This window comes from Struthio camelus, chromosome 19 (assembly GCF_040807025.1).
Source record: "Struthio camelus isolate bStrCam1 chromosome 19, bStrCam1.hap1, whole genome shotgun sequence".
NCBI classification, from domain to species: Eukaryota; Metazoa; Chordata; class Aves; order Struthioniformes; family Struthionidae; genus Struthio; species Struthio camelus.
Genome location: NC_090960.1, coordinates 10,997,501 through 11,019,396, shown reverse-complemented (window position 1 = coordinate 11,019,396; position 21,896 = coordinate 10,997,501). Strand labels below are relative to the sequence as shown.

At 42.9% G+C, this 21,896-nt stretch overlaps 1 protein-coding gene across 2 annotated transcripts; it reads left to right on the top strand.

The window, feature by feature from the left end:
• Positions 1–229: 229 nt before the first annotated feature.
• On the top strand, positions 230–21,504 carry NARF (nuclear prelamin A recognition factor). Of its 2 annotated transcripts, XM_068914024.1 has the most exons (12): positions 230–371; positions 1,186–1,279; positions 2,496–2,576; positions 3,675–3,818; positions 5,549–5,681; positions 7,962–8,096; positions 12,960–13,078; positions 13,890–14,019; positions 14,733–14,805; positions 16,457–16,594; positions 16,992–17,149; positions 17,749–21,504. In XM_068914024.1, the coding sequence occupies exons 2-12, from the start codon at positions 1,253–1,255 to the stop codon at positions 17,988–17,990; spliced, it is 1,380 nt and encodes a 459-aa protein (XP_068770125.1). In that variant the 5' UTR covers positions 230–371; positions 1,186–1,252; the 3' UTR covers positions 17,991–21,504. The 2 variants fall into 2 exon arrangements, with proteins under 2 accessions (XP_068770125.1, XP_068770123.1); XM_068914022.1 differs by lacking the exons at positions 230–371; positions 1,186–1,279; positions 2,496–2,576 and adding an exon at positions 3,454–3,510.
• Positions 21,505–21,896: the final 392 nt, after the last annotated feature.

Genomic DNA, 21,896 nt, shown 5'->3' with positions numbered 1-21,896 from the left:
CCGCTGGAGGTGGGCGCGGGCGGCGGACGCGTGCCGCCGCCATCACGTGTGGCGCGCGGCTCCGCTCCCGAGCGCGGCGGGGCCGGGGGCGCGCCCGCCGCGCGGAGCGCTGCCGGGGGTGGGGGGCCGCGGGCGCGCGCGGGGGCGCTGCTGCTGCTGCTGCTGGCGGCGGCGGCGGCTACGTGACGGCGCTCAGGTCCACAATGGGCCCCGGCGCGCGGGGGGCGGGGAGGCGGCGGGCCGCGCCGGGAGCGTGCCGGGGAGCAGCCGCCGCGGCTGAGGGGCGCCCCGCTCGCCGCCGCCGCCTTTCTCGCCGATGCGCTTCGTGTCTGCCGGGGACGCAGTTTACCGGCGGTAAAGCGAGCAGCGAGGTACGGTGCCCGGTTCTTCTCCCCCCACCCACCCTTCTTTTTTTTGCATGGTGCTAAGGCTCTGCGGCTCGTGGCCGCCCGTGCGGGTGGGCTCGGCGGCGGCCCGCGGGGAGCGGGCTTCGCCGTGATGGAGAGGCGGCTGGCTCGGCGCGATGCAGAAGCGTTTGTGGCCGGGCCGGGGCGGCGGCGGGGACGGTGCGCTCCGCCGGGCTGGGGCAGGGGGGCGCTGGCGGTGCGGGGCGCCAAGCCGGGCTCCGCCGGGGGAAGCGAGGCCGCGCGGTGGAGCGGCCTCTCCTCTGCGTTTTCAGAGGAGACCCTTCTCTGTGGGCCTCGGTGCGAGGAGCCGCTTCCTCCCGCGCATCTCAGCTCCCTTTTTTGTATTTTTTTTAACGGCCGAGTGGTTTTACCCTGTGTCTCTTTCACGACTGTTGCACGAAGTGGAAGGGGGAGGAAAAAAAAAAAAAGCTTGAAGCCCCTTTTGCCAAATGTATGCGCCCGCAAAGCCCCCTGTCCCCCAGAGGGAGGGCCGCGGCCCCGAGCGTAGGGACGGCGAGGAACAGGCGAGAGCGGCGGGCCTGGGCAGCGGCGTCCGAGCCGCACGCCGGCGGTGCAGGGACCGGCGGGCGTTTGTTGGTTAATTAAGCCGTAGTAAATGGCGGAGCACGTGAGGGGCGCGGCGGGGCCGCCCCCGCCGCGGGGGCCGCGTTGGTTACGGGGCGGCGTGGCTCCGAGGGCGACGAGGGGGCAGGAGGCGGGCACGGCAACAAAGGGCGGGCGGCCTCGGCTTACCTGCCTTCCCCTCGCTCTGCTCCAGCGCTGCAGCCGCGGGGAGGAGCGCTCGGCAGCCGCGGGCGGGCCGGCGGGGGCCGGCGGGCTCGCAAATGAAGTGCGAGAACTGCACCAAAAAGGTGAGTGCGGCGGCGGGGCCCTGCCGCGCCCCGGCCACCTCGCCTCAGGGGACCGTTGGGGGCCACGCGCGGCAGGGGAGGGGGGGGGAGCGAGAGCCGTTGGGGGCCGCGCGCGGCGGGGGAGGGGGGGGAGCGAGCCGTTGGGGGCCGCGCGCGGCGGGGGAGGGGGGGGAGCGAGCCGTTGGGGGCCGCGCGCGCGGCGGGGGAGGGGGGGGAGCGAGCCGTTGGGGGCCGCGCGTGGCGGGGGAGGGGGGGGGAGCGAGCCGTTGGGGGCCGCGCGCGGCGGGGGAGGGGGGGGGAGCGCGCGGCGGGGGAGGGGGGGGAGCGAGAGCCGTTGGGGGAGTGCGCGGCGGGGGAGGGGGGGGAGCGAGAGCCGTTGGGGGCCGCGCGCGGCGGGGGAGGGGGGGGAGCGAGCCGTTGGGGGCCGCGCGCGGCGGCGGAGGGTGGGGGGGAGCGAGCCGTTGGGGGCCGCGCGTGGCGGGGGAGGGGGGGGGAGCGAGCCGTTGGGGGCCGCGCGCGGCGGGGGAGGGGGGGGAGCCGTTGGGGGCCGCGCGCGGCGGGGGAGGGCGGGGAGCCGTTGGGGGCCGCGCGCGGCGGAGGGTGGGGGGGAGCGAGCCGTTGGGGGCCGTGCGCGGGGGAAGGGGGGGGAGCCGTTGGTTCCCCCCCCCCCCCCGAGGCGGCTGCGGGCCCGCGTGGCTCGCCGCGGCGCCCCGAGGCAGGAGTTTGGCGTGGGCTCCAAGGTCACGGCCGCGCACCGCCAGCCCGTGACCCCAGGCGGCCTGGCGCCCGCCCTGCTCAGCTGCCTCCCGGCTGCATTCTGCTTCCCTAGACGCGTTTCGGTAGCACCCAAACGCCGCGATCCCTCCCCAGAAAAGTATTAAACGTTGTCGTGTCACGGGTGTTTCGCATTGCCCCGAACGATCGTGTAGTACCGTGGTTGCGATGCGTGTGGGACTTGTCCTGTTTTTATTGAATCTTCCCCGTGGGATATAGAAACACTCGAACTTTGAAGCAAGGGAATTTCTGAGGAATTGTTTTCAACTATGACAAACGTGCTTTGCAAACACAGCATTGTGCATAACGATGTAGAATTAGGGCTGTCAAAAACCATTACAAAAAGCTACGTAACTCTCTAATGATATGAACAGTTCTGCAAAGAATCATTTTATTGAACTACTAACCTGTTTTGCCTTATGTATTTTATTTTCTGTTTCAGGAATGCAGTAAAAAACAGAAAAATGATGACACGCAAAACACATCTGTTAATGCATTGACTTCAAATGCCGAATTTGAAGAGGTAATAATATTCCTTGTAACAATTCACATACGTGCTCTTATTTTTGTTGTCCTTTGTGGCATGCCCCATGGGATGGCACTACAGAGACTTTTCAAGTATATTGAGCGTAAAGCACGCCAGTCAACAAGCAGTGGTAGAAAATTATGAGCGCTTCTACATACCTCAAAATATGAGAATCAAGAATCTTTTAAAAAGATGGAATAAAAAATCCTTAGTACGCAAGCACTAAACAGAAGTTTAAGGTTTGTTTGTGTGAAGTTGTTTGCGTGTCAAAAAGAATGCAACTTCTGCTTCAAATAATCAAAACAACAGGGCTTTTAAGGAGCAAAGAGGGATGCTTGACAGTTAAAATGCACAAAATGTGTTTTTAAGACAAACTTATCTGGCAAAGAACAGTATGTGATCTGTCACTGTTTCCCTGGGCACGGGTTCTTCATTAAGTAGTCTGGCTATCTTGCACTTCTGTCCAAATATCCCCTCTCTCCACAGATGAGCTGCCAACAATGTTCTAGCAAGAACTACAGAACTTTCTATTGCAGTAAATGATCAATTCTCAAGCTGTATTTTGCTTCTGCCTGTTGCAGCTGCTCTTGCCAAAGACATCTTGCTTGTGTGAGGCAAACAAAGTTCAAAAACATGTAACGTTTTTTTCCTTTGATTGCAAACATTGCTAGTACGTGCTTGGGGAAAAACCCAAGCTAGTTGCTCCAGTTCTTGTGGTGTTACTCAAGTGGCTTAATAGTTCAAAGGAAAGTTTTCTCAGTCGCTTGGTAAGTTGATGGGGACTGCCAGTCCTGACATCCAGCGCAAATCACGTAACTAGAATGTGGACTTGAAAGGTAAATTTAGGTCTGTGCGTTTGCATTTTGCAGTTTCACAGTAGTAATAGGAGCAGAGCCATGGAGAAGGATGGAACAGATGAGATTATTTCTAGGTAATCTTACGTGTTATTCCTACATCATGAATTGTCTTGTTATAAACAAAACAGAGCATGCTTGCTCTTTATCTAAAGAAATCCTGAAAATGGGTTGATTGTTGTTAAATGTTTGTTTATTTATGTACAAATACACTTATACACTTTTTTTTCCTCCCCTTCAGGAAAATGAGTTTCATGCTTTGGCTAATGCTAAAATATTCCTTAGCGACTGCCTAGCTTGTGACAATTGTATGACATCAGAAGAAGGAGTCAGGGTTTTCCAGCAGAATCAAAAGGAGCTCTTTCGCATACTCAACCTTAATAAGGTAAACTGACAGAAATAGTACACCGTTTTCTGTGAGGAGGAGGAAATTACAGAATGACTAAGCAGCTGGTTTCCCGAGGCAGATAATGTGAAGATTTGTCAGGAAATACTTCATCTAAAGAGGAAGTGAAGACTAAAGGCAAGATGCACAGTGAAGTATTTAAAATAATTCTGCAGTGGAGAGGCAAGATCACAGCACTGAACCTAAATGGTAGACCCTACAGAAGTAGTTTTTTACAAAACGCAACTACCTCGTTACTGTAATAATGAATTTGCCCGTGGTTCAGTGTTTATAAATATGCATATCTCAGTTACTGGGATTGTTCTGGAGGTTTGCCCACGTAATTTGAAGTTACCAAAAGCTAGTTTTTGAAAGTAGAATTGTTTTTAGTATGTATTTGAGCTGTCTGTATTGGATATGTAAGTTGTTGGCCAAGACTCTCATGCAAAACAGATAAACGTGTTCTGTCTCACGCTGTCTGCTGAGACCTAGAGTCCCTGGAAGGTAGTTGATACACACAGTGCTCAAATCCTTAGATGTTGATACTGATGTAGTTAGTTTGGTTCCGTTCCAGACTTTGTGTTTTTACTTGGTAGGGATAAGCTACTTCAGAATTGATGCTGTCTTTTTCTTGATATATACCTAAGTATCATGATAAAAAGGATTCCTCACATAGCAATTAATTTTTCGTAAAACTAGTTTTAACTCTCCATGCAGCATGATGAGGTACGTGACACACAGGAATAGAGATTAGAGGCAAACAAGAAAAAAATACCGGGTCACGTGAGATCCTGTCCGGCGAGTCTCAAGTCCGTAATTTGGAGGCAGCCAGGTGTCTTGGACAGAAGTTTGGGGGGGTCCTAAATAGAACAGTGAGCAAGGAAGGTACTTTGCCAGTCGGTGAGGAGCTCTACTTCAGAGCTCTTGTATAGTGTTTAGGGTGTCTAGGTGGTCCAAACTGTGGTCTCTAACGTTTCTAGAGCGAGGCTTGTCTGTGGCGTATGGCCAGTTTGACTTGCAAGGGTCCACCATGTAAGTAAGAAACTCTTAATGGCTACGAGAACCAACTACAACACAAGATTCATATTCAAATAAATGCCACAGTCACCAGAGCTTTACAATTGCTCATTACTTTAGCTGTTTCCAAATGGTTCTTTGGTGCTAACAAAACATTGTACTATGAATTGGTTTATTTAGGGTTCTGTCTTGCCGATTTTCCTCAACTTCTCCAGTGAGAAAGCTACAGAGGAACCTTAACAAAGAATCAGATCCGTAGTTTGCGGGGTTGGATTTGTAACTTCAGGTGCTCGCGCTCTTGGATACGTTAGTTTTAAATGCTTTTTAGTACTGAACGTACTGCTTTTTCCCTATTTGGGGATACTAGACCCTGCTAGGAATCAAAACTTTGTAGGTGCTGGAGGTCTCTGAATTTTTCCTTATGCCCTTAACAGGCCAAACGCAGGATTGTCCTAGAAGGGATGGGTTTCTGTGGATCGTACAAAAGCAATGTCTAGAGGTGATTACAGCTCAACGTTGTCAGGCTCAGAAGAACATCCTGTTCTGTCCTCAGGAAACATGGTCGTTGTTTCATAGGGGTTTTCATGGTATGGCCCACTGAAACGTAGGATACCGAGGAATAGCTCCAGGAGTGGGAGAGGGAGGGAAAATAGAGAACCTTACCTAGTGGTAATTACACACCTTGTTTCCTGTGTTCTTGTTTTGTTTACCAGAAATGTGATACCTCAAAACACAAAGTGTTGGCAGTGTCTATATGCCCTCAGTCATTGCCTTATTTTGCTGCTAAGTTCAGTCTCTCTGTGAATGATGCAGCCAGGAGGCTCTGTGGTTTCCTCAAAAGTCTCGGTAAGTTTGAGTTTATTATGCTAGTGGAGCGGAAAAGGGAGGTTATTTTAGGTTTTTGCTTCCCCGAGAGGATTATGTTTGTTATGCAGTTATAAAATTGCTATTACACAATCTGGTTTAGAGTTCAATTTAAAATATGTACTCTGTGATATTAGTGACATACTGGTGCAAGTTTCAGAAATGGATTTGAGGTATTACCATGATGATGGGGGTCAACGGAATAGAAGGATGGTATGGAACTCTGAGCTGTCTTTCAGGGCTGCTCTTTTGCCCTTTTCTTTCTTCTTCTTCCCCCCACCTTGCTTCTGCAAGAAGCTTCACACTGAGATCAGGTTTTCATTTTTTTTTCTTTATAGACATTTTCATTCTGTTCTGAAAGACTGGGTTATCAGTTGTATTTTGAGTGCATCTAGAAAAGCTAAAATGCAGTAACATTCCTTACTGATTTAATTAGAAGCGTATGATCTGTGCTGCTTAAAGCAGTCTAGTTTCCATCAGAAAGTAGATGTCTCGGATAGCCAGGTTTTCTTTTCCATGTAAGAATTAGAATTTTAGAAGTGAGACAGACTTCTTAGGACTTATCCTTGAAAGGTGATTAGTATGAACCAGGCAGAATTTAAAAGCATTTACACATTGTGAAAGGCATGCAAAAATGCCTTTGGGTGCCGTTAATGCTTTTTTGCTGTGCAAGCCTTATTAGTAAAGGGATTGGTAAGAATAGATATGCTGAAGGAAGAGAGCTTATTTCTTTTCTGTTAGATGCCTGATAACTGAATTTAGAGAGGTCTGCAACCATAAGCGGTCGCTTTGCTGAGGTGGGAAATGGCTGCAAATCAGCAGCCTCTCCAGATCTGGAGTTGTCTTCCTCTGCACCCATTAGTAGATGGAAAGAAAGAAAATGTGGCAGGTCTTTGGTCAGTTAATTTCTGTAGCATTCAAAGAGAGGAAGACGTATGTAGGAGAAACTAAAATGTGTGGTGAATAATGTGGCAATACTCATAGGACTCAACTATGCAACATGTGACTTTCTGACCAAACAGAAAAGTAAGGAAGCCTAATTTATGAGTAACTTCTGGAAAAAAAAAGAGGAAACTTGTATTTTTTTTTAATATGTTTTCCCATAACTAAAACAAGTGAATCCTTTAATTTGGCCTTTCTCACGCGTGAAACCTTCGCTAGCAAGAGATCAAAGTTTGGTCATGAGTTTCAGTAAGATATCCCCTTATTTTGTAACTGAGGAGGAGGGGAATTCTCATCCTAAATGGCTACTAGTCCTTTGATATTTTATGTCTCTAGAAGATTCCTAATTCTGTTTTTCTCTATAATTTGAAATGACTTGCAAGAACTGTGCTGTATCTGCCTATTTTATGTTAAAGTTGTATTTGCTTTGTTCTTTATAGCATATGCTCTATAAAATTGTAAAAAATATATATATATTATATTTATATATATATGCATATAGTTTAGTTTACCGTTTGCTTGTTGCCTGTAGTTTAGTGGGGTTTTGTTTTGTGGGGGGGGAGAGGTGTTTGTGTTTTTTCTTCTACGCACTTGAGGGAGGAAGGAGGGTAATAACCCTGTAAACTGTTGTCCTCCTTACAATATGTTTTTATGTATCTCTATGCCCAGTATATTTTCTTAATCTGAAAGGAACGCTAAGCGCTGGTGAGCCCCAGTTTTCTTAAAAACGCTTTCAATTATCTTTGCTTCCCTTGCTGCAGGGACATGTTCAGTATTACATAGGTGTATAGGGAGTACATAAGCAGATAGAAGGTCTTTGCTATGTTGGTAATAAACTTGTGTAGCTCCACAGGCAACCTCAGCCGTGGAAGATATGCCTGTTAGTGGGATATGTAAGTTTTTGTCACGCAAAAAATGTCACTTCAGCATATCTTTAAAAGAACGCTCACTTTCAAGAGTCGCTGCCTATAGCCCTGCTATTTTGAGATACCCTTCAATTAAACAAGCAAACAAAAAGCAAATATGTTCTGGATGACGAGACGAGCTTTTCATAAGGAAGCAGACAGCCATTTGAAATGTTGCTAGTCAGCATTAACAAGTCGGTATTTCTTTTAAATTCATGACGCAAATGGAAGATAGTCTTTTCAATATATGACTTTTATTTTTGACTGTACTGCTTGCGAAAACTTGTAGAGGGTAGAGAGTATGTCCACTGATCTTGTACGTTTTTTCTATAGACCTGGGATGTGAGAAGAAGCCTGTGAGATAGAAAATGTTCTAGTAATTCAATTCACTCTTCCTTACCGCTTTGTTTCATAGGGGTGCATTATGTATTTGACACCACTATAGCTGCTGATTTCAGTATCCTGGAGAGTCAGAGGGAATTTGTGCAGCGTTATCAACAGAGGAACCAGGAGGAGCATGCCTTACCAATGTTTGCCTCTGCTTGCCCTGGTAAGAACTGATTCCTCAAACCTTTCTGCATTTCAGCCTAGTCTCACCGGGACCACCAAGGAACTAAGAGCAGGGTGGTTTTGTTTGGGAGCTTTATGGAACTTGCAGCTTTTTGGCTTGGCTTTTGAAAGACACCGAATCTTGCAGCTCATGGTATATGTTACCTGTAGTGCTGGTCGTCCTTGGGGTGTTTTAATGCAGTGTTAGTTTGTCCCATTTTCTTTGAGCTGTTGAGAGGGTGGAGTTTGTTACCAGGCATCAGCAGCAGCAGGTTTCCCATATGCAAGCAAGCTGGCACAGCCATAAATGTGAGCCATGCAGACAAGAATGGGTGTGATCAATTTGGATAAGGTATGTGCTGATTCAGTACAGCTCCTGTGCAGTCAGATACAAAGGTTCCTGTAAGTTCTCAGAGCTCAAAAGGAGACAACTGTAAGATGAAGATAGGGAAAAGTACGGCGAGTAAAGTCTGTTTCTGAAAATGAACTCTGCTGATAGTCCGCAGCTTCTGCTAGCACGAGGAACCTGAACAAGCAATTTCCTGTGCCACTGCTTATGCCTGGATTCCAGTAGTCGGTTGTATTTCACACCACTTCTACAGAAGCAGCATGTGAAATACGAATATATATGAGTGTCTGGACAGTGCAGCTGAGGTACAGGAGCGCTGAAGTTCTCAGTGCTTTGTGTAAGTAAGGCCTTAGGAGGAATTTGACAGAACTAGAATTAAGATAGAGGAGTCACTAGCTGCTGCTTGTGTGCCTAGACCACAAAGTTTAACATACCATTCCATTATTGAAAAGAACCTTGAAGGAAAAAATACCTTTGCTAACTGATATAATTAAACTGTAACTGTGTTTATTTTATGCAAAGTTTTGAACTTGTCATTTGTCACTTGAGTCTCAGGGAAAGTAGAGAGTGACATTTGTATTGACTGTGAGATGGCGAAGTCTAAAACTTACAAAATAATTCCAATTTGAAATGTCACACAGTTCTGAGAATTTTGCACCTGAGATGTGTTCTGTTATGATAAATGCAGGTTCTGTTCATAATTGAAAACATGTGGTACATCCCAGTCTTTCTCTTTCCTAGTTGTTTACTTCTTGCATTTATTAGCAGAGCATCATTTGAGCTTCCCTGTATGATCGGTCACTCTCCTAAAAACACAAACATGAGTAAGGGGGCAAAAGTCGTTCCTTTGTCTGATTCTCCCCTCTCCAGCCCCACCCTAATAAGTTTGCTGTGGTGCTTCTCAAAAGGCTTTCTAGTAAAAACACAACAATGTTTCTCTCTAACATTAGAATAACTGCAGTTGATTATCTTCTTTTAAAGAAATGTTGCAAAAGAGTGAATTAAAGGATGTGTTTGGTAGTCTCCAGAATCTGCTATTGTCCTTGATGTAAAGTTTTAATTACTGATAATTAAATTATATTTGTATTTTGTTTATTCTGTGTATGCTCCAGTGGAAGTAGCTGAGATTATCTGCACCTTTCCTTAGAATTATTTTAAAAGTTAGCGGGGAGCTTTTGGCCTTGTCTGTTCCTGTTTTCAGTGCTCGTTATGGTGCTAGCTATCTGCTGTGGCGTAGATGTGAGGAAAGGCTTAGGTGTTTTCCGCTTCTGGAAAACTGAACTGAAATACCACAGCAAAACCATTCTGAAAGTATGTGATGCTTCATTTTCAAGTATAGACAAATTTCATGATCTGTCTTGAAAGTAATTTTTTTTCCTGACTTTGGTCATCTGAGTCCGTTTTCTCTTCCTTGTTCTCCTTCCCCCTCCCTGCCCCTAGGTTACACAAATTTGTCCCAGAAATGTTGTTTATTGGGTGTGTGTGTTTAGCACAAAATTGTTTTTTTATATAGCTTTGTAGATAGAAGGTCAGTATGAACTGAAGTATAACTGCTTTACTCTCATTTATCTTTGGGTGCAGCTTTCTGCGGATTGAAATATTGCCCTCTGTAGTAGTGGTCTGTGGTGTAAAATCTACCCTGCGCGAAAGAGCATAGCAGGCATAGCCCCAGAACCAGATAAAAGGGCATTTTATTGTCTGTCTTAATTGTTTTTACTTCTCCTCCTAGTCTCCCTTTTTAAAGAGGGGAGGAAACTTTTTGCTTTTATTTTCCGCTCAAAATAACACCATTGCAATTACCGATTGTATGTGTAATACCTCAGAAATAATTAATTCTCTTTCTTAATTTAGCAGATTGGTAACTGACATTGAGCACTTGCTCTAGGAACCAGACGGTGTTTTTAAAACATTGCCAACCTCTGGTAATTCCCAAAACAGATAAATGGGACAGGCTTACAGATAGGGGAAGAGCATAGCTATTGGGGATTCCCACGCTGATGTCCCAGTCAACCAGACTCATCTCCTTTTACAGGAATGCAGCTTTAGAGTAGTGGATGCTTTCCTACTTATTTTTTCTGCACTTCATAGTGATGCATAGATATTTATAGCATAGGTGTCTGTACGTGACCTGTTTGCAGTAAACCACTAAAAATAACGTGTGTTCTGAAGTACACCTGTAAGAACTTATACAGGGATTTGTAGGGTTTCTTTTTGTTCTTTGGCCCTAACGCAAAGTGACAAATGGCCATCTGAATGAACTTATGAAGGTTGTAAGTCTGTATGGGTAAAGATATACGTTGATGTAAGAACTGAGTATCTTAGGTTTCCTGTAGCTGTGGCTGGTGGAATTCAGCCCCGTTAATGAGTAGGCAGAAACGGCTAGTGCGTGTGTGAAGCGCAGATAAAAGCCTTGTATTGCTCACTCACCAAGGCTGCTTGTATAATTTAACAGTGACTAATGGTCACTGTGGAGCTGGAACTACAGGACGTTTGTTTTATCTATTGCAAAGGAAAGAAACCATTTAAGAAGTTACTTTAGGCAATATGTGGCAGCAGTTTTTTTGGAAATTAGTGAAATTTCCTTCTAGTTTGTGACTACGATATTCAAAACATTCAGCCTCTGAAAATGAGCCACACAGCTAGAGTGCTGTGGTGATTAATGGTAATCATAGTTGCAGTTTAAAGGAAGAAGAATGCTGAGGTCCAAAAACGCTGTCAAAGTGACCAGAGGCAGAAAGTCTTTTAATAAAGAAAATACGCCCTCCTTTTGTTTGAAACAGTGTTTGTTCTATTTTGACAGCATGTGAGACTAAAGCCCTTTAAGGAGTTATGATAGTATGCACATCGTGCAGAATATGCTAATCTAGGCTTTATACCAAGCACCAGGAAATTAAATTCTTTGTTGTAGATAATGCCTTAGACGCATATTGCTGGTTGATACTGAACATTAAGCAAGCTTCTATTCAGAAATCAGCAGTTCAGCACAGTCCTGACATGTAAATCTATAGTCTGTAGCTTTTTCTAGAACATAAATGAATGCTTGTGCAAGATAACGTGCATCTTAGGTGAACTTTCTCCTGTAGACAAGTATCTGTTAATCTCAATGTATGTACTTAAACAAGAATTGGGGATACTAAACAGGTGGAGGATCCTCGTGATTCCCTAAAATTTATACCTTCCCATTTTCACGACGAAAGGTTTATTATGCTAAACTCCAGAAAACCGCTCGTCTTCCGTACAGAGACAAACCCTCTGAATACCACTTGGATTCCAGTTTCTAGCTGTTACTGGCCTTACTGGCTGTATTTTGAATTGAATATATTTATAAATAACTAATAAACTCTAAATTTAAACGTTACCAATTAACCTACAGGTGTTACCTTTCCTGGCTAGCATGTACCTTACAGCAATTTTTATCTGTTATTTAAACACCTATCTGATTGAAGATAAAAGATTAAATGAGATTTTTTTTTCTTTTTCCCTTTTTAAACTCCCTCTTAGCACCAGAAGCGGCAAACTTCCCTAGAGGGCTGGGCCTCGCCCTTCTGCACCATTTAGCTACCTGGTTCTGAATTCATGTAGGTGAAGCAGAAAGTTCTGAACTTAAGTCCTTGCGGTGAAAGACACCGGACTCTTGTTATCAGTAAGAGTTACAATGCCTAAGTAAGAGATACTCACCCCAAATATCTTAATCTGCTGATTAATTAGTTCCTGTTCTAGAAAATGGGGAATAATAGAGCTGCTCTAGATATTGGGGGTAGCGTGAGGATAAATTAATAGCCAAAATGCCAAACGAGTCTGGTAAAAAAGGAGGGAGAATCTTACGTATCTAAGACTGAATATTGAGTATAGAGAGATTTGAGTTGATGACTTTGTGTGCGAGGTGTTTCTAAATGAGGTTTGGCTACCCTGACAATAGCAAAAGAAGCCTTCTTTTTTTTTTTTTTTTTTTATTTTCCCTCCAGGCATAATCCATGTCCATTTTAGATAATACTTCATTTCATTCCTCTCTAGAGAGGGCAAGGATACATGGATACTTGGTACGTGGCTATCAAATCTCAGGAAACGGAAAGTTACAGCAGCTGCACAGAGTACACTTGCTGTAGTATCTGCTGATCCCAGGGGTGAGGTCTAGAACATCAGCTTATTTTTTGTTAGCTGGCATCCTCTTCTTTGTTAAATCTATGCCTTAGAAAGGGTGTAATAGGCTGTTCATTCAGTGTTCTCTAGGTCTGGAATTAACAACACAGTGGATTATCCGTAACCAGTTGTAAACTATCGTTAATGGAGTCTTGAGGTTTCCTGCAGTTCTCAAGGTGGGGCTTCCAGTCTGCGCAGACTGCGTTTTCAAAGCAGAAATATGTTGCTTCTACTTGCCTAACTGAATAATGGCTTACAGAAACATCCTACCTACTGTGAAGTTGTCTTTGTTTTTAAGAAGAGCTTTACTATAACTGCTGTCAGCTTGCCACGCTTGCATTCCACTTCACTAACTTTGATTTGCTGTCATTTGAGGTTGGATCCGGTATGCTGAAAGGGTACTTACCAATCTTGTGACCTCTCACATTTGCACTGCCAAGTCTCCACAGCAGATCATGGGCTCCCTGGTGAAGGGCTACTTTGCCAGGCAGCAGGTAACTAATTTCAGTGAGACTTTTCTAAAAAGATGGCTTACTAGGCTTTAATACTGAAACATAGATCTTACTGTTCTGTAAAAAGATAAAGCATCTTTCTGAACTGTTTGTCCTTCGCTCGAGGAATGAATTGTGCTCTGTTCCTATGCAAGTATCCATGATACAGAAAACGTACAAAGAACCTCATTTCATGCAGTGTGCTGGCAGCAATCCTTGTGCTCCCAGTGCAATAGGAGCTTAGATATTTATGCGTAATATTAACTCCATGATGGCTAAAGAGATTTCATGTTAAATGCTGCCTGTGGATTTCTATACCACAGCCAAAACAGGGAGCAGAGGAAAATAATGTAGAAATGACCCTGTTTTCCTGTATCTGGAAAGAACATTGCATCCTAGAAACTGAACGTTCTCTCTTCTCAATCGTGCATATTGAAAAAGTTGCCATTCTTTTCACATATTCCGCCCAGATTTTACTGCATCCAGATAACATAGGAAAGCATAGTTTTTTCCACATGGATTTCCTTCTGACTGCCTTGAAAAAGGAATGCAACAAAAGCTGTGCAAAATGTGGTCTGAAGGCATAAACGCAGTCTTCAGTCAGAAGACTCTTGACTTTGGATGATTGTTGCTGATGCTTTATGACTACTGGCAAATGACTTTATCTGTGTGCTTAGTCTTCCAATTTATCACCAGGGGTTAATTATTAGTATTACCTTTATAATGCTTATGGTGGTATTTTTCATCCTTGTCATCCTTCAAGCTGCCTTTGCCCTTCATGGAGTTCACATGTTCTTTTTTTTATGTCTCACAGAACTTGCCTCCTGATAAAATTTTCCATGTAATTGTGGCGCCTTGTTATGACAAAAAATTGGAAGCCTTGCGGGAAGATTTCTACACTGCCTTGTATAATTCTCAAGAAGTCGATTGTGTTCTAACATCAGGTTAAAACTTCTTTCAACTTATTATTTATAAAGCTATACGTGAATCTCCATTGTTAGAATAGCCTTTATCCTGGACTCTGTTTTTTTCAAGCCTGTTTTAGTGGAAGGGTAAGGTTGGCTTCTCCCCCCCCCCCCTGCCCCCGGCGCTTTAAAAAGAAGTATCCTTTCTTGTGCTGCTGGAAGTAGAGGTATTGGGTAGGGTAAGTGCAAGCAAGAAACACATTTTGAGTTCATCCAAAAACAAGACTGAGGTATTTGTTCTTGTCAACCCCTTGAGAAGGCAAGAGCTATACAAATCCATATTACAATCTTTGTCTTGGTCATTTGTGCTCACCGATTAATCTCTACTGGAATTATTGTTAACTTTCTAAATGCATGGCACCAGTGGCTTTGTGGTGTGGCTCTTGTCTCTAGGTCTAATGTCCAAACAATGTATCCTCCTTTCTTCCTTGCGGTACAGAAACTTCTTCCCAATTTTATGCCACTGAAAGGCTAAGGATATCATTATTTACAGTGTAGAGGAAGCGGAAGGCCCTTTTCTTCAGGGCTGAAAGTGCCAGGCTTCTCGGTTACTGGAGGGAACTGACACCAATAAGAACGGGAGAATGTGATTGTAAGCATGCGTAGGTGTTGGGTGTGGATCTCTTAAAGGGAGACACAGCATGTGCGTTTGGCTTTGTGTTGAAAGTAAAATGTCGTACGTTTTTCTACAGGTGAAATTGTCCAAATAATGGAACAGAAAAATGTGTCTATGAAAGATGTGACTGAAGTAGCTGTAGATAGTTTGTAAGTAGTTTTGCTGTGGATTGCTTTGTTATTTTGATGACAAGTGACAAACAATGTAAAACTTCTCAAAGGGATTTTTTTCCTTTTGAAGAAAAGAAAAAGCCTGCATCAAAGCCTGAGTATACTGAAGTCCTTCCCTTTATGGATTAGCTAAAAAACCCGAAAGTATTCTTTTAGATGCATATTGCTAGAAATACAGGTAATGTGAAGCAGTTCATAGAAAACTATTTACTATATCCATTAATCTAAAACAGGTAATTTGAAACAACAGCCCCTTTCAAAATGATTTACTTTTAAGATTTATGATTTTTGAAGATGTGTGGCTTTTTATTTATATTTTTATTGCAGAGATATTAGATTCAAATATTAGATTTGATGATACCAAGTTCATGACTTGCTAGTAAGTGTGACTGTCTAAGAGTGTTTGACTCCATCCTTCTAAAGCTTTCCTAGGCTTGAGCATTTACAACGTTGAACAATCACATCTGCCCCCCTCCCGCTGTCTGGCCTCACACAAGGATATGCTGGGATGTCATCCTGGGGTTGACCATCTGTTCTGTGCTTCCCTCTCATTCAGAACAGCATCTTGACAGAAAACTTCCATTTTTTCCCTAATACATCCATGTAGAATTAACATAAATAGTACCCTTTCAGAAAATGCTAAGTCAGTTTTACCCGAAACGGAGCAGCTCAGTTCTTCGAGATTAGATAAAATGAAAGCATGCTTCAGGGTGAAGTGTCGTAGATGGAAAATCACGCAAAGCATTAATGAGATTTTGTTTACTCACTGCACGACTACTTCAGAAAGCAGCGTGCATGTTATCTTAGTTACAAAGGCAGGTCTTCCAGCTCACTGATCTTGGTTCAAGTGTGACGGATGTTACTTGGTCTCTTCGGAGAGTGGTAGTTAGTAGTGGAGCAATAAACCTGCTTTCTTGCACAAAATGGAAGAAAATCCTTAAAAATCCTTCCAGCTTTCAATTAGTATCCTACTGAGACCTTGTCTAGACTGGGGAGATGTGATACAGTGGTAACAGTTTCAGTACTGTGTGTACAGTATAGCTGCTACAATTACTTCTACGGGAAACTGCTACACTGATAGAAAATTACAATATATAAAGTTCTTGCAGACATAGTGACTTTACTGATTTACTTCTAAATCAGCCTGTCCAATTAAAGAACAAGCTCCTATTTGGAACGTACATGTTTTATTGGATCAATATATATTGGAGAATAAAGTCTCCTTTTAAAAGGACTAGTCTGAAAGGTTAATCTTGTAAATACTTTTCATGCTCATATTGAGTTACTTTTTCCCAAAATGTCTCCCGAGCAAGGAGTGGCTGTTAACCAAGTCTTTAGCATGCATTCATTTCAATTACTGTTGCTTGAGGTTTCTGAACATGTAAAGTTCTGCATCTGTTTTTTATTTATTTTTGGGGTTTTTTTTGTTTGAGTTTTCCTACCATGGTGCTGCTGCCCTAAAGAGTTTTATCTTTTAGAGTCTAACAAATAAAAATGTTGTTATTTCTCCAGTCGCTGCTATATATAACGTGCTGCTTTTGGGAAGGAGAGAAGGGGAAGAATAAATTCTACTTTCTTTGAAGGAATGAAGTTTTTGAGTTGATCTTATTTCTTTCTGCCATTTTCTAAGGTTTGGTGAAATAAAGGAGGGAGATGTAGTAAGGCATGATGGGAAGAGGTCTGATGGTTACCTGGAGCACATTTTTAAGCATGCTGCAAAGGAGCTTTTTGGCATGGATGTCAAAGAAATCACCTACAAAGCATTAAAGTAAGTTGGAATTCTGTACTCTCTTATGTGGGATGGGCTAGTTGGAGCTACAGTGAACTTCAGTGCAGTGAACTTCAAACTACTAACCTGATTCAGCCAGTGATAGGCCCTTTATGTATTATAAACCTGTAAATTCATTGCTCTGAAGTAGCTGTTGCTGGCTTTCATTTTGTTGATAATGTATCTGCATTTTGTTGATAATGTATCTGGTGAAGTATACTTTTGTCCTGAAAATTCTACCCAACTGTTGTTTTACTTATAATTTAGAAACTAGGAGTCTTCACATTAGTCCCCCTGTTACCCTAGTTTTCTGTTCTCTTACAAGCATCTGAATACAATACCAATATTTTGGTAATAAAAGGGTTTAAAGTCTTGTCTTCTCTGTGTATCTTTGCAGGAACAAGGACTTTCAAGAAGTTACGCTTGAAAAGGATGGTGAGACACTGCTGCGTTTTGCAGCAGCTTACGGCTTTAGAAATATCCAGAACATGGTTCTGAAGTTGAAAAAGGGAAAGTTTTCATACCATTTTGTAGAGGTCCTCGCCTGCCCAGGAGGTGAGAATGACAGTGGGTCCATAGCCCTCCTGCACGCACACCTTGAATCTAAAAGGAGGATTGTCTTACAGGCAGGCACTTAATTTGATTCCTTCTTACTTTAATAATCTAAGATGCTTACTACTTGGTGAATGCTCTGGAACACCAATTACCTGTATAGGATTGGCTCAAACATTGACTGGGTTTTCTAAAATTAAACACGGTAGTAGTTGCCCTCTGCTGACCTACAAATAAGTCACAGCGTGGTCTTTTTGTCAAACCTCAGAGGAAAGACTCTGAAATGGTAGAAGTCAAAGGCAAAAAAAGACATGGAATGTATTTAAGATCATAAAACTGTGGCACAGCCAAAGAAAGATTGTTTCTGTGGAAAGCTCATTTACATTAAGATGCTGTTGTTGATGCTGAAGTGGCTTTAAGTAAATACAAATCCCAACAGCATGGGGAGGGATGTTAGTTTTTGTAAAAAGACAAAGAGTGTTTTTTGCACTTTTTCTTTCTTTCCTCTCTAAAGCACTAAGAAAACACTTTCCAAGGTAATATAGTTTTTCTGCTCATAGCAAATATCCTTCACCCTTGTGGGTTTTTTCCTTTTTCTTTAGGGTGCTTAAATGGAAAAGGCCAGGCACAAACTGAAGATGGAAAGCCAGATAAAGCGCTGCTTAACCAGATGGAAGAAGTGTACGCTGCAATACCTGTTAGGCTTCCAGAAACCAACGTGCATGTACAAAAGATGTACCAGGACTGGTTGGAAGGCATGGACTCCAAGAAGGTTCAGGATACTTTGCACACCAAGTACAGTGTGGTAAACGAAACAGCAAGCAATCTGGATATCAAATGGTAACAAATCAAACTCGCAGAAGACTTGCTTAGGTTAGTTACACATTCATCACTGGAAACATTCTATGCAATTGCAGATGCTATGCACTAGCTGAATGAATGAGATGCTTTCCCTAGTTATCACTTGTGAAGAACCATTGCTTTTTAAAAAACAAAATGAAAAAATCTCTGAAAGCCGATTCCTGCTATCGTTTGTTAACTCTTACTGTGTGTAATCTCCTGTGTACAATGGATTTCTCTGTTCTAAGTCACCATCTTGCAAGGTACCTAAGCACTTTTTGCCAGGTGCAGGGAGTGCAATTCCTGGTGAAGCTACTCCAGATTGAGGATTCCCTTCCCTTCCAAACGGGCTCCCCCAAGAAGGCGAGACGATCTTATTCCCGGGTACGCTATGCCTTTCGTCGTGGGAAAACAGTCATCGTGAATTCTAACGTAGATGCAGTTGTTATATAGTAACTAGGGGATGTACTTGCCTTGTTAACCAAGGAGAAAAAAAAACTTTACAGTGACTAGTGTGTATATGGGGAAATGTAATGAATTAATTTATGCCTTCTGTATCCTTATTTTAGTAAAAATTGCTCAGTTCCAAACTAGCGGCACCATTCCCTACTGATGCAACGTTTTGTAAGGAAACAGGTTGCTTCATATAAACTGAACTTTGGAAAAGAGTATGAAGTGGTTCTAATGCAATCCTTGATTAAAAATAGTGGCAAATACGTTGGTACAAAAGGAGATTTTTTTTTTCCCCCCTCTTCATTTTTTTTTTTTTTTTTTAAATAAACTTGCACCTAGGAAGAATGAGGCTGTCTACTTTGTCTGGCTTCTTTACGAGAATGAAACATTCACGGTCAGGTAAGCCTGGGCATACTACAGCTTTGGTAGATTCAACCTCAGCCAGAATTACAGCACTTCCCGTTCTTTCATGCTTTGGGTTCGCAGAATACCAGATTGTATTCAGAACTTAAATTTATCTTTTTGTTAACAGACTTATGGAAAAATAATGTCATGGAGTGCCTCTAAAAAAGTATTAGGTAATGCTTGCGAGTTCATCAAAATTGCTACACGTTGGCATCGTGAATTTTGGTGCACTACTTATTTTTGCGGTATGTTGAAGAGGTTTAATTTAACAAACCTCTTAAAGTGGAATTTGCATGCAAGCTTTTCTGCAGCTTCATATGTTGTCAGAGAGGTGTTCAAGAATGTGATGGACAAAAATCAAACTACTGCTAACTTCCTCGTAACATCAGATTAGTTCTTGATTAACAGTTGTTTTGAAACTAGGAAGGTTTCAGCTTTCCTTTTCCAGTCTCACAAGTGCAGATGGGACTTTTCTTAATGACTTCAAGAAGTGCTTGAATGCATCTTCATATAAATTTCTTAATGCTATAACTGCTTGTATGTGCAAGACCTAATACTACCAGAACCTCTGTATATTTGAAATCGGCATCTCACTTGCACACAGTGAATGGGATTAAGGCATCAGTGAAAGCACTGCAAGTTCTGGCATTGGCTCAAACAACCGAGGCCCAAGAGGAGAGGGAGAGATTTGACTACGTTACCCTGATGCCAAGAAATAGTCAGTTTAACGTGAAGCTGTTAAGAGTTGCAGCTTTGAAGTAAACCTCTTTCAGCTACGTGATAAAACGTTTCCCTTTGAGGGATGTTCTCGTTCAAGTGCACGTGAGTTTGACTACTATGACTACCTGAATGAAGACAATGAGATTATATCCATAAATTAGCCTTTGTAAGTTAAGTTTCTTTTTTTAATAAAAGCATTCTACTTAAATGGTGCAATATCAGAAAACCTACAGAAATCTACCTCTGTACAGGAAGGGAGCCCAGAAATCCTGGGAAGACCTAAATAGATGAAACCATAATAAATGCCTGCTAAAGAAGGACAGTGGTGTTGCATGAAATTTCTGACCGGGTTACTTTTAGAAGCAACATTATAACTCCTTTGATCTCATTTGCTTTATCTGTTTTCCCCCAGATTTCCCCCAAATTCCCTCAAAAATGTCAATAGAACTATCTTGTAATAAAGTCTTGTTCTATGCTTGTATAGGTACATGTTTCTATGTATATATGGTTTATAGCTTGATAGCATGTTTAAATTATTGCTTCAATTCTTTGTAAAGTATGCTTATTTTTTAGGTGCATATACTGGACAAAATGGTATGAAAAAGTTCAGTTTGCTTTTCTGGTGAGATGTTACTATACTAAGCTACAAAAGAGCTACTCTGCCCTCGTGCAGCTTTAAACATATTTGTCTTCTGTAGCTGGCACTGCTGTACGTGTTCTTTCTTGCCATTGGGCTTGCCTTTTGCACTGAAGAGCCTCAGGAAGACCGTAGGAGTGGGACAATAGATGAAATAAATCTGTCTACAATATGCTATGCTGAACTCCCACTACAAGGGAAACTTCGTGGCTCAATGCATAAAAAGGAATTTTGTTTTTTTTTTTTTTTTCAGTTGAATCCACTAACCATTCATCTACTGAATATTTTAATCTATTGAGGAAGTAGCAACGTAAAAATCTAGTAGAACATTTGCCTACCACAGTATCCTTTTAAGGACAAGGCATCTAACTGAACAGCTTTTAGTGGCTATGCGGAATGTATGTATTATAATTAGTGACTTACAGTGATTGAGACTTGGTCAGCTTCTCTGTTTTATAAGACGTTTTGGAGTAAAGCTGATTTTACGCTTTTAAAACCCTCTTCTGTAAACAGCTAGTTTGAAAAACCTTGCTTTCCCTAACTGTAAGAGTCTTAGAGTCTCCCCTCTCCACCTACCTTCACTGAAATTTTTCAGGTTAAAAGTGGAAAACCTTGTTGCGACTTCACATATAGTGAAGGACTTGCCTGACACTTGATTCTGGCTTTTAAACCTGTGTTTGGGAAGTTTAGCGTTGCTGACAATGTGTGTCTTGAGCCACGCTGTGTGAAACAGCAGCATTGTTCAGGTCTATGACAAGATTTTCAGCAACTAATAATTTCCATTGCTGGTGTCTTTTCAGCAACCAGTAAAGTTCCTAGTGTGGTCACAGCCATAGTGCTTTACTTCTCAGTTGAATGTTGTGCTGAGACAATCTGTCTCTACGTTTTATTTTAGAAAAGACTAAGTCGGAGGGAGTGGGAGAGAATGACTGGAAATGCTAGACTGTATTTGGAAATTGTCTCGGGGTATTACTGACTGGAGCATGTCAAGTGGTAGATCCCTTGGGTTATAGTACTTTATTGTGAGACTGCTACCACAAGGGATGTGCGTTGTAAAGTAGTTTTGCCACATCTTCTCCAATCAGTTTGCCTCAGCCACTGCGCCTCATATTTGTTTGTCCACTAGAGTTTATGAAGATGGACATGAGCTATGATATCACTTTAAATGACGGATGTATCTGTATGCGGCTCTCTGAAATGGATTATATTTGGATGATGTTCATTTATCTAAATTTTGGTGCTTTGTAGTCGAATGGAGCATGACCATGAATTGTCCTAATAAATCTTGATACTGACTGACAGAGTGATTCTGTCTCATTCCACGTAAAAGCTTGCGTCAAGTACACTTTATTCTAACGTGCCTGCTCATTTGATGAATTTAGCATGAATACTTTCTAAAAGTCTCTAGCAGTAATACTGCATAAGCTGTTTATGAGTATTCTGGATTACAGCTACGCTTCAAGCCTTCCTAAGTAGAAGGAAAAACTTTCTGGATCACGGCTGTAAAACAACGTATCAAAACTTGGCAAGGCAGACAAGCATCTAGTGGCTTTAGAGCGCGCTCTTATCTGGGAGGGTGTTCCTGACCGAAGGTAGTCTGTGGTGGTCGACTAGTTCTACTGAAGGTTAGGACGTGCAGTAATTAATTTGAAACACTTGTGCCTAAGGAGCGGCAAAGGTGTTTAATCCCATAAC

Coding starts and splice junctions, on each gene's coding strand:
- NARF (XM_068914024.1), top strand. CDS start 1,253: ATGAAGTGCGAGAACTGCACCAAAAAG. Junction 13,079..13,889: donor GCTACTTTGCCAGGCAGCAG/GTAACTAATTTC, acceptor TATGTCTCACAG/AACTTGCCTCCTGATAAAAT. Junction 14,806..16,456: donor GAAGTAGCTGTAGATAGTTT/GTAAGTAGTTTT, acceptor CCATTTTCTAAG/GTTTGGTGAAATAAAGGAGG.